The 18139-nt window shown below is 39.8% G+C and overlaps 1 protein-coding gene across 1 annotated transcript; it reads right to left on the bottom strand.

Moving 5' to 3' along the window:
* Positions 1 to 3477: 3477 nt before the first annotated feature.
* On the bottom strand, positions 3478 to 10548 carry LOC117715756 (C-type lectin domain family 2 member D11-like). Its single transcript, XM_034512611.2, has 5 exons — positions 10356 to 10548; positions 7793 to 7918; positions 6718 to 6896; positions 6024 to 6130; positions 3478 to 5016 (listed from the first exon to the last, which is right to left on the bottom strand). The coding sequence occupies exons 1-5, from the start codon at positions 10531 to 10533 to the stop codon at positions 4872 to 4874; spliced, it is 735 nt and encodes a 244-aa protein (XP_034368502.1). The 5' UTR covers positions 10534 to 10548; the 3' UTR covers positions 3478 to 4871.
* Positions 10549 to 18139: the final 7591 nt, after the last annotated feature.

Below are 18139 nucleotides of genomic sequence, written 5' to 3'. Positions count from 1 at the left end.
CAAGAAATTAAACTCCAGGTAACCAAATAACCCTATTAAAAATTGGGGTATAGAGCTAAACAAAGAATTCTCAACTGAAGAAATTCAAAGGAACGAGAAGCAGCTAAAGAAATGTTCTTTAGCATATATCCAGAAGATGCTCCAACATCTAGCCATGTTTACTAGGACATGTTTAACATCTAGGACACATGTTTTACTATGTTCATAGCAGCCTTGTTTATAATAGCCTGAAGCTGTAAAGAACCTAGATGTCCTTCAACAGACAAATGGATACAGAAAATGTCGTACATTTGCAAAATGGGGTACTACTCAGCTATTAAAAACAATGAATTCATGAAATTCTTAGGCAAATGGATGGAACTAGAAAATACCATCCTGAGTGAGGTAACCCAATCACTAAAGAACATACATGGTATGCGCCCACTGACAATTGGATATTAGCCCAAAAGCTCACAATACCCAAGATACAACACACAGACTACATGAAGATCATGAAGAAGGAAGACCCAAGTGTGGGTGCTTCAGTCCTTCTTAGAAAGAGTAACAAAATACATATGGGAGTACATATGGAGATGAAGTGTGGGACAGAAACTGAAGGAGGGGCTGTCCGGAGACTGCTCCATCTGCATATCCAGCCTATGTGCAGTCACCAAAGGCAGAAGCTGATGTGGATGCCAGGAAGTACATGTTGACAGGAGCCTGATATAGCTGTGTCCTTAGACATCTGCAAGAGCCTGACATATACAGAGGTGGATGCTCACAGCTAATCATTGAACTGTTCATGGAGTTCCCAATGGTGAAGTTAGAGAGAAGACTGAAGGAACTGAAGGGGTTTGTGGCCTTATGGGGAGAGAAACAATACCAACCAACCAGAGCTCCCAGGGTCTAAACCACCAGCCTGGGAGCATACAGGGAGGGACCTGTGGCTCCAGCTGTATATGTATGGAAGGATGGCCTTGTTGGACATAGTTGGGGGAGGAAGTCCTTGGTCACATGAAGGCTGGATCTCCCAGTGTGGGAGAATTAGAGGGTGGGGAAGTTGGAGTGGGTGGTTGGAGGCACATCCTCATAAAAGCAGGAAGAGGGTGGATGGGATAGGAGGTTTCTGGGTGGGAGGGAAATGAGGAAAGGGGGTAACATTTGAAATGTAAATAAAATATCCAATAAAAATTAAGAAAAAATTAGATGGATTTGAATTAGGAGAAGCTGTTAATCCTAAATTATTTGGATACTTCTTATAATATGTGTGAACCATTTGCTTTTATAATCATCATCTTCTTTTTATTATTATTATGTGAGACAGTGTCTCTCTCTGAACAGACTAGAGATCAAAAAGCCCTAGGAAGCCTTTTTTCTGTGTCCCCTGTAGACTTGAAATAAAAAGGGGGTAAGGAGAGCCATTCTTGGCTTTTTCTGTAGGTAATGAAAACCAGAATTCAGGCCCTTGTGTTTGTACAAACAAAACTCTTACCCACTGACCCATCTCCCCAGCCAATAAAACCTAATCCAGGCATGGTGGCACACTCCTTTAATCCCAGCACTCAGGAGGCAGGGAAATCTCTGAGTTTGAGGCCAGCCTACTCCACATATTAAGACTGTCCCAAAAAAATAAAGAAGAAAGAGAGAGCAAGAGAGCGAGGGAGGGAGAGAGAGAGAGAGAGAGAGAGAGAGAGAGAGAGAGAGAGAGGAAAGAGACTGTTTTGAACAGCTCACTGACATCTTGTGGATAGATCCCTTAGAAGGGCCAATGCTCATTAAAAGTTGCTGTTCCTTTCAGCACTATTTCCAGAGAGCAATGGAAGAAAACTTACTGTGTGTTTACTGTGAGTCAGACAGGGACACTGACATGACATTTCCCTGGGTAATTTGAATCTTAGGAATTAATATTAGTAGATCTATTTCTTACAGTACTATTGGGTCAGCTAAGTATATAAGTCTATCACTATTTCTTTTGTAGAAGAAGTTCACATAATTTAATGGTATAAAATATTTATTTCTCTGAACCATCCCTGGGAACATATTCTATCTTTCCTTTAGGATGTAGGAAGTAAAATGGATTGCAAAGAGTGGTATTAGGACTAAATAGTGTGGGGAGGGGGCTAAGATAGTCATTTTTCAGAATGAAATATGCTTTCATTCATCTAATAAATAATAAAGCATGACTTTAAAATAAAAATAATACATTTCTCCCAATGCACGTGTGATTAGGAGCATTGGACCTGAATTCAATCCCAGCACCATATGGGAGGCACAACTGCATGTGACTCCAGTTTCAGAGGGTGTGGCCTCCTTACACAGACACACAGGAAGGCACAGCATCGATGCATATTAAATAATGTTCTTGGTCATTAGCAATGAGAAGCAAAATGGCTGGTGTGGTGACACACACCTGTGACCCCAGCCACTTAAGGAAGGTCTCAGATTTAGACAAGAGCTTGTAAAAAAATTAAAATTTACAAAAACTGCAGGGAATACCTGCTACTTTTTGCAAAGCTTGATCAGCAATGCTAATAAAAGGGAGACCAGAGGCAAGAAAAGATGACTCAGTGGTTAGAAACACTTGTTCTTGCTCCATTTCTTTCTTTTTTTTAATTTGTTTTATTGGATATTATATTTACATTTCCGATTTTATCCCCTTACCCCATTTCCCCCACCACCCAGGAACCCTCTATCCTATCCCCCCTCTTCCTATGTCTATGAGGATGTGTCCCCACCTACCCCCCCACTCCCACCTCCGCACCCTTGAATCCCCCCCCCCCTCACTCGGTGTTCCACCTTCATGGGACCAAGGATCTCCTCTCCCACCTTTGCCCAACAAGGCCATCCTCCCCTACATATACAGCTGGAGTCATGTGTCCCTCCCTATGTGCTCCCAGGCTGGTGGTTTAGACACTGGGGAGCTCTGGTTGGTTGGTTGGTATTGTTGCTCTCCTCATGGTGCCACAAACCCTTTCAGCTCCTTCAATCTTCTCTCTAACTCCTCCATTGGGAACCCTTGATCAGATCAGTGGTTAGCTGTGAGCATCTGCCTCTTAATATGTCAGACTCTGGCAGACCTCTAAGGAGACAGCTATATCAGGCTCTTGTCAGCATGCACTTCCTGACATCCACAGCAGTGTCTACCTTTGGTGATTGCACATGGGCTGGATACCCAGAAGGAACAGTCTCCTGACGGCCCCTCCTTCAGTTTCTGTCCCACACTTGGTCTCCATATTTGCTCCCTCGAGTATTTTGTTGCTCCTTCTAAGTAGGACCATTTCTAGCATCCACATTGTCACTCTCAGTAAGCAGAGAGCTGATTCCTTCTGGTCCTGTCCATCTCTGTCTGTGCTGTGTCTGTGTTGTCTGCCCAGCACAGGTGGGGCACATATATACATATATACATATATACATACATACATACAATACATACATACATACATATATACACATATACATATACACGAGCAATAAGCATAAATGAAGTCAGTATAAATGTAGTGTTTTGATTTTTTATTGATTTTCTTTCCCTCCCTTCCCCTATGTTCCTCTCCCCTTCCCTTCCCCCATTTCTCCATCCCTTTCTCCTCAGAGACCTAGAGGCCTCCCTTGGATATCAATTTTTTTTCCCCATTTCTCCATCCCTTTCTCCTCAGAGACCTAGAGGCCTCCCTTGGATATCAAATTTCTCTTGGCATATCAAGTTGGTACATAGTCTTTAAAAAGAACAAGAGGTCAGTTCTAGGTTGAGGAAGTAGCAATACAATAGATGCAAATATTCAAGGAACAAGCAAGACAATAAACAAAGTCCGATTAATACTTGCATGTAAGTTAAATGGTATAAAAGAAAGAAAGGAGGAGGAGGGATGGGATGGGGGTTAATGAGGTGTGGAATGGGGAAAGGGGATAACATCTGAAATTTAAATAAATAAAATATTGAATTAATAAAAGAACAATAGGGAAAAGAAAGGATAAAGAGATCAAGAGATGCTTTTTAGCCTGTTATTTCGTCCTTTTTGGGACTCATCAGTATGGGGTAGCTAACTCTATAAGATTTTAAATATTTTTTTGAAAACCCAATAATATACATGCCAGTGTAAAATTAAGTATTAAATGCTTAAGGAGTTTAACTCACATTTGATGTGAAATAAATCTCATAAAATGGTGAAATGAAAGTGGCATTTCTTTATAAAATGTATTATACTTAGAACAGGATAAGTAAGTAATTATAATTATACTTAGGGCAGTATAATTGGAAATAGGAATACTGAAAACTAAAGTAGAGAAACATTTCATCAGCGGCCCTCATGTTTTAAATTGCAGAGTATAAAGTAAATCTTAATTTTATACACTTTTTAAATTCTTCTGTGTGTTGGCTTGAATTTTGAAAAGCATGTATAATATGGTTCCCAAAGGATGGGATGCTACAGATGGAGTCTCGTCTTCCCTATCGTTATTAATGCATTTCCATGCTTTCAGTCCCCACTCATGAACCTGTGACACTCCTGTTTCTAACCCTTACATAGCTGGGATTACAGATGCATGTCACTATCCCAGCCATTTTGCTTTCATTATTAAAGGTCACATGCATGTTGGGGGACTTATTTTCGTTGTCTCATAAATTCAAAAGAAGGACTTCTCTGCACAAAAACTTCATAACACAAAATTGGGGCTCATGAACATTAGTTGTACTTTAGGCTTAAGGTATGAGTGCCAGCATCTATTTTAGACTCATCTATATTCTTGTAATCCCCTGTATGTGCAGCTCTCCAAGTTGGTTTTCACTTGTGATCTTAGGAAATACTCTTAATTTGTTTTGATAGCAATGTGGAGCCATAGGGTAAAGAGTAGCACCCATAGATAACAGGCTAAGAAGCTTCTCTTGTTAAATGTTAGGAAGGAGAAAGGGGAATTTGGCAGTAGAGGCTATAGCTGTTGAGCTTGCTACAAATCCACCTGCGATTTACATAGACCCTGGCACTGTTGAAACTGTGACTGTTCAGGTATGCGTAGTTTTCCACTCCCTGGATGGGAACCCTGAAAAAAAAAAAAAAAAAAAAAAAAAAAACCAAAGACATTAAGTCTGCAGAGCCCAGAACTGCATTAGCTCCGCAATGTAATCTCACCAGTCTCCACTGCTTTTTGGTAATATGAACCAAAGAGTCCCTGAGGAATCACCGGCACTAGTTTTACACCTACTGTCTCACATTCTCAGGGTTTATCTCACATCACTCCTTTGTCATTTGTCCATGGTAAATCCTGTAATGTATGTACAAGGCATTGGACTGGCACTTACTGCCATGTTCAAATGAACTGCAGCCATGAGTGACCCCAAGTGGGTGATTTTCAATTCTATTTTGAGGCATTTTGCATATGGAAATACCCACTTCTTAGTAGATCTTAAATCACTCAAAGGACTTCAATGGGTGGATGTGACTAAGTCTGTGATGTATCATTCCGGTCAAACAGCTATGCTCAAATCCAAGAACTGTTTTGGTGCTCTGTGATGACAAGACTTTAGAGGAGGTACCAAATGTCCTTAGAGTCTGCTTTCCTGAACAAATGCAGCCATGCAATAGTGGGCTGCTGAATCTCAGGCTTGCAGTTTCTGCAGTGGCTTTCTGGGGTGTCAGAGCCCCCACTGCCCATCTGAGGGTTCATCTGTATCCCACAGAGGACAGTTATCAACAACAGGAAGGTTCAGGTTGGAGCTAAAGCAAACAATAGCTGCCCCCAGACGCCATCGTTATGGGAAAGATTTTGAGTAAAACCACACTAAGTAAAGGTTTTAAAAATAATGATGAATAAACAGGAAAACATCTAAAAGATTTAAGTTTGTGTGTTTCCTGGGAATTGACTCTTCCATTTAAACAACACACTCTCTACCTCTGAGCCACACATCTAGCCCAAGGGTTCATTTTTTTTCTTCTTCCTTCCCAGTACAGTTGGCTTCACACGACACCGACTTTCATCTCTCATAGCCACAATATACACACATCACAATACATGAACACATTAGAAAGGAGAACATTGTGGAAACATACGAGTTGTTATACTCAGTGTTGTCTGTCCACTTCCAAGGGTGCTCTGAGGACTCTCTGTGCAGGCCGATCCAGTGGTCAAAAATCCCCTTGTATCTCCTTAGGAAATTCTGTTATAAAACACAAAAAGGCAAGAGTACATGTGTCTTTTTTTTTTTTTTTCAGATGAACCTGGAGTCTCTCCACTCCACAGCTTACTCTAGAAATAGCAGGAGAGTGTAACTGAGGGTCACAGGCTTTGGAGCTATACTAGTCAGCAGTTCCCAGTGTATCCACGTGACATCTGTAATTCTAAAGGACCTCATTTGAATTAAAGTACCAAATGTAACAACATATTCTTCTGTGACCAGGTTAGTTCTGGGTTAACTTCCCATTGCAGTTATTAACAGTTGTCATCTGCTGCATACTACATGTGCCAGCTTACGGGAAAATGCTCATGACTACCAGGTATCCCAGTAAAATGCCATATCTGACCTTCCAGCTGACTACAAGGACTATGTGAGAGAATATTTCTCAAATGTCTCAGGGCTCCAGTTAGAAGTCAAGCATCAACAAATGGAACATACTCACACATTCCCCATGTCTCCATGTGCTTGGGATGGGATCCTCCCTCAGGCTTCATCTGTAACTCTCAATCTCAAGGCAATACAGTATTCAACAGAACACACAGACTAACCAATCCCTGCCCATCTCTTACCAGCTCCTCCTGGCTGTCAATTCGAGCTAGCTGGGCCTCTTGTTCCATGCAGGAGTCCTGGCTGGATGTCCAGTTACTTGAGTATTCAGAAAAATAAAAACATTTATTTCCAACTCCAATCCAGTTGCTTGGGCAAGGAGTATAGATATTTTTGATTGAGATCTCTTCTGCAGGTCTTACTAAAATGTAGATAATACAACAATCATAACAAGCATGTCTTCTCTCTTTTTGTAATACCCTCCTGAGCTCAATGTGAGGTGTGAATCTGATTGTAGCTTTCCTAAGTGATCTGTAGGAGTCAACTCCTGAGCATGATGGGCCTTTGTCTAAAGGCCTCCCACCTTGGGCCTGTGCCCCATTCTCTCTCAGGTGCTCACTGACAGTAGGGCTCCAGGAAGTGCATTTCTATAATAGCATCATTTCTGTGTTTTGCATGACTGTTTACTACAATAGGGATTGCTATAGCAGCAAGCACTCTATATGGACACCTATTAACAGCCTGATAACTTAGACAGCAGTGAGAACTTTTGGGTAGGTGGTATATATAGTGTGGACATGTTACACTAAAGGATGGTTTCCATACTTAAGAGGACAGTGCGAGATTTTATTGCACTGTTCTGGACAGTGTGGTACTAAAATCCTATACATTTATTTACTTCAGAAACTTTCCATTTAATACTTTCAAAATGCAGTTGAGCCTTGTAACTAAACTGTAACTGGCCATATTACTCTTCTCTGTCCTCACCCTTCCTTGAGGTTCTCCTTTGGATTTTTTTTCTCTCCTTGTTCTCTACCTTGGACAGTTCCCCCAGGTGGACCTGTATACCCTGCATCTCTGTCTAGAGCTTGCTGGATGGTATCCTCCCAGAGATGCTGAGCCTGGCCTCCTGCATACACCACAGACTGTTCTTTCACTGCATCTTCCTGCTGGAACCTAAGTTCCCAGAGAACAGGAACTTCCTGTGTGTTTTCTGTAGAGCCCTTCCCACAATGCCTGTCTCACAGTGGTCAGTAGTATAACTGACAGTGTGAACGTGGACAGAATGCTGCAGAATTTGGAGAGTAAGTCATTTACCAGACAAAGCAACAGAAAGAACAACTACAGCTACAGTGAGGACCGTGATCACTCCATAGCAGCAGTAAAGCTTAGCAGGAGACTCCGGGGAGACAATTTTGAGAAATTTTCCTTGAAGAATTTTACCTGAAAATATAAATATGAGAACATCGATCTCAAAAATCTTTTAGAGAAAAAGATAACTTTACCCTAGAATCCTCTGTAGAATTTACTTATACTTTCCTAGTGCAAACGCCTTCATAGAATGTTGATCTAAAATGATGACCTTGGCTCTCAGAAGACTAGAGGGAAGGGAAACAGAATGTTTGCCACAGCTGGGCAGGGGTGGCACATGCCCTTAGCCTTTAATCCCAGCACTTGGGAGGCAGAGGCAGATGGATTTCTGAGTTCAAGTCCAGACTGGTCTATAGAATGAGTTCCAGGACAGCCAGGGCCACACAGGGAAACCCTAAGTTGAAAAACAAACAAACAAACAAAAACAAAACAAAAAAAACAAAAAACAACCCCCCCCCAAAAAAAAAAACAAAAAAAGAAAAAACGTTTGCCACAGAACATTCCGTTCCAGTTATTATTCCAGTTATTAAACTACAGGCCAATAAAAGAGCAATAAACAGAGATAGTGAAGATCATGGAACAAAAGACACAACAAGAGCTGCCCATTCGATGGCTGAGAGGTGAAGAACAATTGTTGCTCCTCTAGAGGACCTGAGTTGAGTTCTCAATCCCAGCTCCTAAAAGGGGGCTCAAAACCACCTGTGTAACTCCTGCTCCAGTCAAGGAAACAAACAGGTTGGTACACTTTTATATTTCCAGTGCTAGGGAGGCAGAAGCTGGAGAGTCAGGAGTACAAGGCTAGCCTTGGCTACATAGAAAGTTTGTACTCAACCTGGACTATTTCCAAAGAACTTAGTCAGTAAATAAATTAACTAATAAAGGCACATAAATGTAATTTAACCCACTGACATAACTAATGGGTTAAATGTGGGAGCGTTTTAACAACCTTACCAACATCATGTGAAAAATTAATATTAGTCTAAAATAACAAAAACTCTTAGCAAGTTGGGAATTGAAGGAACACATTTGTGGATATTGGAAATTTCAAAAAAAATAAGAAAGGTAATTTTATTCATTTAGAATTCCACACCAGCATTTCTTATACAGGTTTATGAGTAAGATTTATGGATACTCCTCTGTGTTTACACCAGTATAATTAGGATACTGTCTTTTATATTCTGATACATAAACAGGAACTTTGCCATTCATCTTTCTCATACTGTATGCACACGGATCTCCTTCTAAATTGGAATTTGTCCTATAGCATAGTTTGAACATAACTTTCATGTCTTTATTTAAAAGCAACATTGGAAATGATCTCTCAAAAAAACAAAGAAATGAAACATTGCTGGCCTGGTTTTTAGCTTAATTAAAAACTGTTTCAGTGACAAAACAAGTTATGGTTTCAAAGGAGTGAAGTTGTGAGATGCCTGCAGCTGGTTATACAACAGCTGCACTTTAGACATGAGCTTCACATTACAACAGGAACTGTTTCCATTGGCTAAATATTTAATTATTTGATTTGAAAAAGTTAACTCTGCTGAGAGAGTTCCAGGCCAGCTTGGGGTAAAGGATGAAACTTTACAAAGAGTCAGTCATCATCCTCATCATCACCACCACCATCTTCATCTTCATCATCATCAGTAATAATAGTAGTAATAATAATAATTTCAGTTAGAATACATGGTTTAAGTGATAAGCATTAACATTTGTTGTGAATTTTGTATTTTGATAAATATCAATCTTGTTTTCTCAAAATCCAATATTCTTTCCCTAAATGAAAAAAAAAATTAAGATGAAGGAACAGGAATGAGGGGACAAAGGAAGACAAAGGAATGCAACATAATGAAGCATAGACAGTTTGAAACACAAGAAACACAGCTTTGCTTGTGTGAAGAATGAAGTAGAAAATCCCATTACATTCATTTTCTGTAACTTATCTAGAGCTTAAAATGGAAAGACTCTGGTCCTGGGTGGGTTCACTCCCACCCCATACCACCTCCTTACAGTTCTTTTTTAATTTCAATGGATCTGCAAAACACAAGCCCCAAGTTTCCCAGGCAACTTCTGTCACTATTCACATTGTAAAGCCATTGCTTGAATTTCCTTCACTGGGGACACCTAGAGCAAGCATTTTCTACAGCAATTTGGTGTAACCCACCAGAGTGTGATTACCAGATCCCTGGGAAGAGTGGACCTGCAAGCTAAGTACAGAGAAAGAAAGAATGCTGGAGCTGCAGCTCTGGCTCTTAAAAGGTGACTGACTCACTCTGTGTTTCTCTTCCCTGAGAACTATTCAAGTATTGCCTGCTCCAACAGAGTAACTAGTGTAACAACCTCATAGCTAATCCTGTCTGCTTTCTCCTAGTCTGCAGACCCACTGTGACAGGCTCACAGAAGCCCTTCTGTTCTTATTCTTTTGTTCAAGGTTCAGCTCTTCTGCCTTCCTGTCCCTGGTGAAGCTCCTCTCTGCTCTTACAGTTTGGTTCAAATACTATTAAATACATACCCATTTCTCCCTCCTGCAGGCTGTCTGTGGTACTGAGCACAGGGAGGGAAGCCTCTGTGGCTCTCATCTCAGAGCTGAGAAGCTGGGTTTCAGCTACAGGAGGATTGAAACTTGAAAGCTGAGAGGCGGACTCATGCCAGAGGTTGAAGTATTTAACCACCCAGCTCCTCCTCCACATGTTACAACATGTTAGTTTGAAACTGAAACAGTCAATCCCTTTGTAAGGAATCCTGTCATGTGGGTCTGTAATAAAGTTTACAGCATTAGTTTGGAAAGGATCTGGTCCTGGGTGGGTTCAGCCCCTGAACTTTCACCCTACTGCCACCCCACTTACAAACTAATCCTGTAAACAAAGAGCTTTTAGCAGAGCAATTTCAGGGGCTGCAGGGGGAGACCAGGTTTACTGTCCTGCAGGAATCAATTCAGAAATAAAAGACAACAACAAAAAGTAGATATTATTACCAATGCTTTCCTGTCCATCAGACACTGATCTTCGAGGTAGGTGAGCCTGTGTTGTTACACCTTCTTCTGGCCTCTGCTGTCCTTATATAGTTCTCAGACATACATGCAAGCAGAACTCCTATACACTCTTGACCTAATACAAAAGCCTGTCAACTTAAAACAAAGGCTTGGAAGGCTTTTAATCTGACCAGTAGCATACATACCTTCTCCTCTATGAGTTCACATGACAGCTTCAAGGTCTGATCCCTCTCCCAGCCCCAATGTCTCTACCTACTTCTGGCCTCTCTTCTCTCTCCCCCCTTTCATTCTCTACTCTCTCCCTTCTCCTTCCTCCCCAATCCTCTTGCCACCAACTCCCCTCTCCTTTTCAACCCCCAGATCACTAATAGCCCTTTACTAAAAAAGCCATTCTGAAACTGCTGGCACCATCTGGAGACTGACTTTCCTATTTGTTTCTGGTTTGTGTTTCCTTTCTCTTTCGGAGCACTCAGATTTAGAAACATAACCCAAGCTGACCTTACTAAACCCACAGGAGCTCCCAAAATGGAGGCCTCTTCCTCTAGCTCCAGAACCCTGAGCCAGAGACTGGCAGACTTCTTCCTGCATCAGAGTGAAGGCTGGCTCAGTGACCTCTGGTCCTTTCTCATCACAGGCCTGTGATGAGATGTTGCCCATAGCAACAGGGAGAAATGGAAGAACAGCAAAGGCAAAGTCACAGGACTTTCCACTCAAATTTTCCTGTGACAGTGGAAGTACTCTTCAAGACTGCATTTTAAAATGCAGGAAGGCAGAGAGCTTTGTGTGACATTATAGTCACCATAATATCATGTCTCCAGGCAGGTCTTAAGCTGAAGTTTCCCCTTAAAGGGCCTTTTCTACCACTGTAATGATTTCAAATGTAACCCAGTGCAGCAGTTTCTCCTTGACTCTTAGAAGCTATAGCAAATCAGCGGTGTTGAGTGCCAACTTTATTCCAGGAAGAAGGAAAAAAAAACAGATTTTACTGTATAGTAAAAAATTATATCCAATAGTCACTGTTGGGCTATGAGATGCTAACCTGGTCCTTCGGTTGTGAGTGTTCGGCCACGCCCCCAGAACCCAGGCTCCTGACAAGAGGTTTAATCTCCATTGAACCTGCATCTTCACTCACATGGAGGGGTAATCTAAAGGCCAGGGGGCATAGCTAATTAAGTTATTCTCTCCCCTCTTCCCCCTCCCTTTAAAAGCCAAGCTCTTCTGGCTTTCTTGGGGAGCGTACACCATCTACACCCACTCACCATGCCATGAACAATAAAAGCTTTGGAAAACCAGACTCCACGTGTTGCCTGGGAGAAACCCAGAACACAAGATAATAACAATATCACTGGATGTTTTTGATCTACCTATGATAACACTGTTATCATAGAGGGCACAGAGGTTCTTGTGTTCACAGATAAAACTAGGGGAACCAGGAATGTTAAACATGCAGATTGTCCCTTCAAAGGAAGGGATGTATAAACCTATTTTCTACACAGAATTCTGGTCATGGATGTGGTTAATAACCTGGTGATCTCTGTGCTATCTGTGGGGCCACACATGGCTTCCCCAGACTCTTCCTTATCTTGACCATTGTTTCTCAGTTAAAAGTACTCATCCTTATGGGAGATGTCACACATGCTTTACAAATGGGAGCAGAAGTGGTTTCAGCCAGAACAGCCAGGGCTACTCAAAGAAACCATCTCTAAAACAAAGAAAGACAGATTTGGAAAAAATGCTGTGAGTTAAGTATAGGATTGAAGTGAGATAGAATGCTGCTGATTAAACTATTCTTGAGCTTTTGCATAGACAAGAAACTTGTCTAAGCACTGGGCTTCCAAAGCCCTACTTATGCATTATAATCACAAAGGACAGTGGGCCTGGTTTTGGATGTAATTGAGAATACAGCTGTAGTTTAGAATTCAAAAGCATTTAAAGCATCCCAACTTTTCCTCTTTTGTTACAAGTCCCTAAGACATGTTCTACTTCATTTCTTCACCAAAACTCAGGTGCATCCTTTAGGAAAAACATTTTCAAAATAAATAAAACATATTTCATTGACTGAAATCCTGTTCCCGTCTGTGTCTGATGTGTCCACAATCATCAAATATACATGTCTCGTAGAACAGAAAAAGAAGATTATGATGTCCATTTTTTATCATCTCTCCATTTTATTCTTTAAGACAGGGTCTCTCATTGATTCTGGAAGTAGGCTGGGAGTAGCCCCTATTATCCTCCTGTCTACAGACCTTCCACAGACAGAGCACCACCACAAGCAAAGCAGAAGTCACACGGGTATGAGAATCATCTTATTTGGCATAGGTCTTGGGAGTGTTTTGTTGTTTCAGAGAGGATCTTATATAACCTGGGCTGGCCTCAAATTCACTATGCAGCTCAATTTGACCTTAAAATTCTGTTCCTTGGGTCTCTACTGCAAAGATGCTGGAATTATAGCTATAGACCACCCCTCCTAGCAAGAAAATACTTCTGAGGCCATTTAGTCTTAAATGACTTTTCTATACAAACTATCTGGAGTTTAGTACAAAACAAAATATTATTAAAGCTATATATGATAGAAATTAAACAAAAGTCCTAGTTCCGCATCTTTCCTTATATTCATGCCATTTGTAATGTGACTTGGAACTCCCCACCTTTGAACTTGGGTTGAACTCGGCTTGTTCAGCAGAATGCACATGGGAGTGCACAGAGCTGCACAGAAGCCCAGTCTTGTTGTACCTTCCAACTATGTCAAATGTCCATATAAACAAGGTGATGAAAACTGAAAATGTGTTTTGCCAGCTGGATCTTAGGTAATAACTCAAGAGTCAAAGATTTTGAAAGTCAGCCAGGGCAAAAGTCACTGACCTATGGACATATCTACTTTAATCACATGACAAAGATGAAGCAATGTGTTTAAAGCTATAGGACACTGAGATGATTGTCATGCCAAATAGGCCACAGATGATGATCATATTTATAGTTATTTGCACCTTTGTAATACTAGTTTAGCATTATATAGTTTAATGACTTCAATATGAAATACATATGAATCATTTGTTACTGATTTGTTTGCTCTGGGTGAAATGATTAGAAATTTTAGCATTGTTCATTATTCTTGTGTTGTTGTTCATCTGAGTTATTTTTATCTGTGTTCTAGTGGTAAACACCATGGATAATAATTTAGAAAAGCATACAGCTCAACCAAGCAGCTTGATCAAGTTGTAAGTAGTGTGAAAATGATTAAGTACATACAACATATGGCCCTAAAGAGACACATTTCACTCAATGTAATAAAACGATAGAAATAAAACCAGATTCAGAATATATGTAATACAACATTCATGGCCAAGATTGGATACGCAGTGAGACTGCACTAAAAACAGAATTTCCTGAAGTCTAAAACAATCATAGGTAGATTCACAGAAGATAGAATTAGACACTTTTTATCCTAATGATTTATTTTATTTACCCATATACCAAATACCTGAGGGTTCCCCAGAAGGCCAGAAGAGGTTGTCACATTTTGTAGAGTTACAGGGGGTTTGTGTTGGCATCACAGGTTCTGGGAATGGAACCTATGTCTTCCTCAAGAACAATAAGTGCCTTTACCTACTGAGCCATTGCCCCAGCTCTTAGAGTTGGATTTCTAAACAATTATTTTAAAATTCCAGCAGGTAAAGGAGGAAAAAAGGATATCAGAATAAAAACCAACATGAACAGATACAATCCTGAAAGGTGTATTCAAAAACAGCAATCCAGTAAGAGACTTAAAATTCTAATTTACATCCTCATTTATTTGTATTTTCTGAGCCCCTTATTTATTTGTATTAGCTGAGGACCACACACAAACCCCCTTACCCTGCTGTCATTTGTGAAAGAATAGAAAAATAAAGATGTTGTTGAGGTGTTTACATTATATACCCAAATGCACTTTCTCACTGCTGTTTAAAATCACCCTATTGATTTAATATATTTAAATCATCTCTTATGCCCCAAATAGTTAATTGAAATAAGGCAGAAATAATAATATATTACTTTAAATACATTTTCCTGAAATTTTTGTTAATGAATATAAAAAATGAAAGTAAACTAAAGAAATTCATGGCTACCAAGAGAGCTCCACATAAGGCTTATAAAGGAATCCTTTAGCCTGAAAATAAAGACAAACAGAAACACAAAACTGCAGAGAAGAAAGAAACCATGCTTGAAAATGGTTCAGGAAGGGATAGGGTAAAACAAGCAAACAATAAACAAAAAAGAGTACAAGGTGACAGGAAATAATACACACCTTTCAATAACAACTTGAATATTAATGGTCCCCTTTCCCCAGGCAAATAAAACTGAGTGGCAAATTGGATTAAACGATGGGACCTGCCTATTTATTGATTCAAAAAAAGAAAAAAACACCTCATCATCAAAGATTGACACAACTTTAGGGTAAAAACTGGAAATTAATACTCCCACATCCTCCAATTGTCAATATTATATTTTAGAACATCTCAAGATTTTTTTCTGTACTGAAATTTACTCAGAATGAGATTGTTTGATGGTGCAATGGATTCATTTTTAATTTTTGAGAAGAAGGATCTCTTGATGTTTTTCATGACAGCCATCTTAGTTTTCATTCCCATGGAGAGAGGCAGTTTTCCTTTGCTCCATATCTTCAATCTTCATCTCTTATCTTGTTTGGTAAAGACAGAGGGCGGGGTTTGAACACCAAACTAACTCTGACTATTGTGGTGGCTTCCAGTCATATTAGATAAATACACACTGACTCAGATCTGCCAGGTGGAGTGCACACCTGTAACAATCTCAATTAGACCTGATATTTTTACCGTGTTGAGATTTAGTGAGACTTTCTGGTAAAATTTCACCTCCATAGCTTGAGTTCTAGAGATGATCTCAGTAGGATTCTCTGCAATAGTAAGTTAATGCTGGAGTGGAAATGACAGAGACAGGTAACTTACTTCACTGGGGTAAGTGTCATGGGAAGATTCCTACCAACATATCTTTAGGCGTACTTGATTTCAGAACTAACACCAATGCTGATGAATCATGACCCATTCAGGACTTACCTCATCCTCAGCAGCATCAGAAGGCTGGTTCCAACACTATTGCAAGAGGCCATGTGCACATTATAAATTATGGGAATGTTCTCCTCTAATTTGGGTTTTGATGGTGTCATTGTTCCCAGCTGACAGTTTCTCTTCTATTCCTGTCTTCTCAAAGAAAAAATGCACCCAAGACAGTTTAAGCAAAAATTTGTTTAACAACAAAAAGTAATTCAAAGTAAATATAGACTCCAGAGCAAGACTGGAGCAGGCTGCCTGAAGGTAGATGGTGGTCCACTGAACTCTTCATGGTGAAATTTACAAACGTTTCTTAGGGTCCCAACTCTATAATGTCATGGTTAAGTTCTCATCTTGAGAACTTCTGTCTTACATGAAGGAAGTTGTCCCACACTGCTTTTTTGCATTCTCTGCTCATTAGCATATTCATGGTGGCATGAATAATCATTAGGAAAGTACCCTGGTTTTCTTAATTTCTTACATTGCAGAAGGAGCTGAACTGTACCTTCAAAGCTGTCTAACTATAAAGGAAGATTGCAACCACCAGGAGAAGCATCAACTAAGACATGGCCAGAACCTCCTTAATGATGTATGAAAAGAAGAAGGTTTGGGAATCTGGCACAAAAACTCCTTCTACTACTAACATGTCATATGATCATGTGAAAAGCATCTTCATGTTGCTGAGCATTAGTTTCCTTAAATATATAGTATATAACCAGTTAATGTTTAGGGAAGATATTTAGGGAAGATATCATATACAGGCATATATGATAACACACACAGTAGTTGCTGAGTAACTGGATTCAACATGCAGACTGAAAACAGTGGATCTAGAAAATTAGATACAAAGACAAGAAGAACCTCAACTCATGTGGAACAGATTAGGTTCCTTTCTCTCTCACCCCAGAGGCTAGTGGGTCTATGCTTAATCACAATACTAGTCCCATATCCTGAGTTTCTGCAGATTCCTAAGGGTGGAAATGAGACCAAAAGCCAAGCACGAACACAAGCATCTTCTGGGTGGTTACAAGGAAGGGTGAGTTCAAGACCAGCCTGTCTCCAGCTGAGGAGGTCACACATCAGGAGGTAGCAGGGTTCTTTCACTGCTGTGTCTTTGCCTCCATTCAGTTCTTCATGGTGACCCCTGAGCATGAACAACAGATCTGATGTAACCCTAGTGCTCAATATACTTGTGAAACTATGAACTTCCGTCAACAGGGTATCTATAAATGTTTCTATTGTTTTTCCACTCCTTAGCTTTCTCCTTCAATCTTAACCTTTCAACAATTTATAAATTAAATAAAAATTACAAAATTTAATTTTTAGTAAAATCAATGAGAATTGAATATTCAAATTAGCTCATTTAAAACTTTCAGGTCAGGATTTAAAATAGAGCCATTTACCCATTTCCAGATCTTTTTCTCTTGTATATAATCGAGTCCAATAGAAAATAACTGTTCATTTCCCATTGAGAAGTTTTTCATGAATCCTTATAATCAAAACCAAGGGAGAGACTTAAACTACATTTATTCATGACTTACTTTCTTCTACTAACTTTCTAAAGCACTATGACTCCTGTTTAAAGTTCTTCCTTGCTCCTTACCAGTATAATTCTCTCTAGGTAGTGTGAAATCTCTCTCTCTCTCTCTCTCTCTCTCTCTCTCTCTCTCTCTCTCTCTCTCTCTCTCTCTCTCTCAATTGATCTATGCCAGTTCCTAATTCATAAATGATATGATTAAAATTCAAATCTCCACTTATTCAGAATAGACATTGGCTCAGAGTCCAGAGATACCTACATAGCTTCAAGAAAAGTGATATGTTCTACTGAGCAAATTTATTTAACAATTTTACCAATTCTTCTTCATCTTGAATAAGCAGCAAAGTGGTTCCTCGCATAGAGCAATCAGCTAGCCCTTTAGCACATGGTCTAGAAGTCTGAGAAATAAGTAAGTGTTTATCCTGATATGGATGCCAGACTCTCCAGCAATTTAGTGTGGCTGATCTTCCTAGAGTAAGAAAGAAAACATGTTCTATTCCTGCCCTGTTCCTACTACACCACAATCAACTACACACAGTAGGTGCTTCATTAGCGCATGTGGGAACATGGGTACTGCTGTCATATGTCAAGGAATCACAAATAATGACAAAGGATTCATTTTATATTTGGTTTTTATTAATTAACTTCAGACAAATTAAATTGTTAAACATATTCATTAAAATAATCAAATATTTCACATT

Source organism: Arvicanthis niloticus, chromosome 9 (genome assembly GCF_011762505.2).
Source record: "Arvicanthis niloticus isolate mArvNil1 chromosome 9, mArvNil1.pat.X, whole genome shotgun sequence".
Lineage (NCBI taxonomy): Eukaryota > Metazoa > Chordata > Mammalia > Rodentia > Muridae > Arvicanthis > Arvicanthis niloticus.
Note: the sequence above shows the minus strand (reverse complement) of the source record. Positions and strands in the feature narration are given on the sequence as shown.

Bases quoted from the DNA above. Each gene is read 5' to 3' on its own strand.
- LOC117715756 (XM_034512611.2), bottom strand. From the start codon at position 10,533: ATGTGGAGGAGGAGCTGGGTGGTTAAATACTTCAACCTCTGGCATGAG. The intron at 6,897-7,792 runs GTAAATGACTTA...TCTACATTTTAG, and splicing joins TCTTTCTGTTGCTTTGTCTG to TAAGACCTGCAGAAGAGATC. The intron at 6,131-6,717 runs GTAAGAGATGGG...GTTTTATAACAG, and splicing joins TTGACAGCCAGGAGGAGCTG to AATTTCCTAAGGAGATACAA.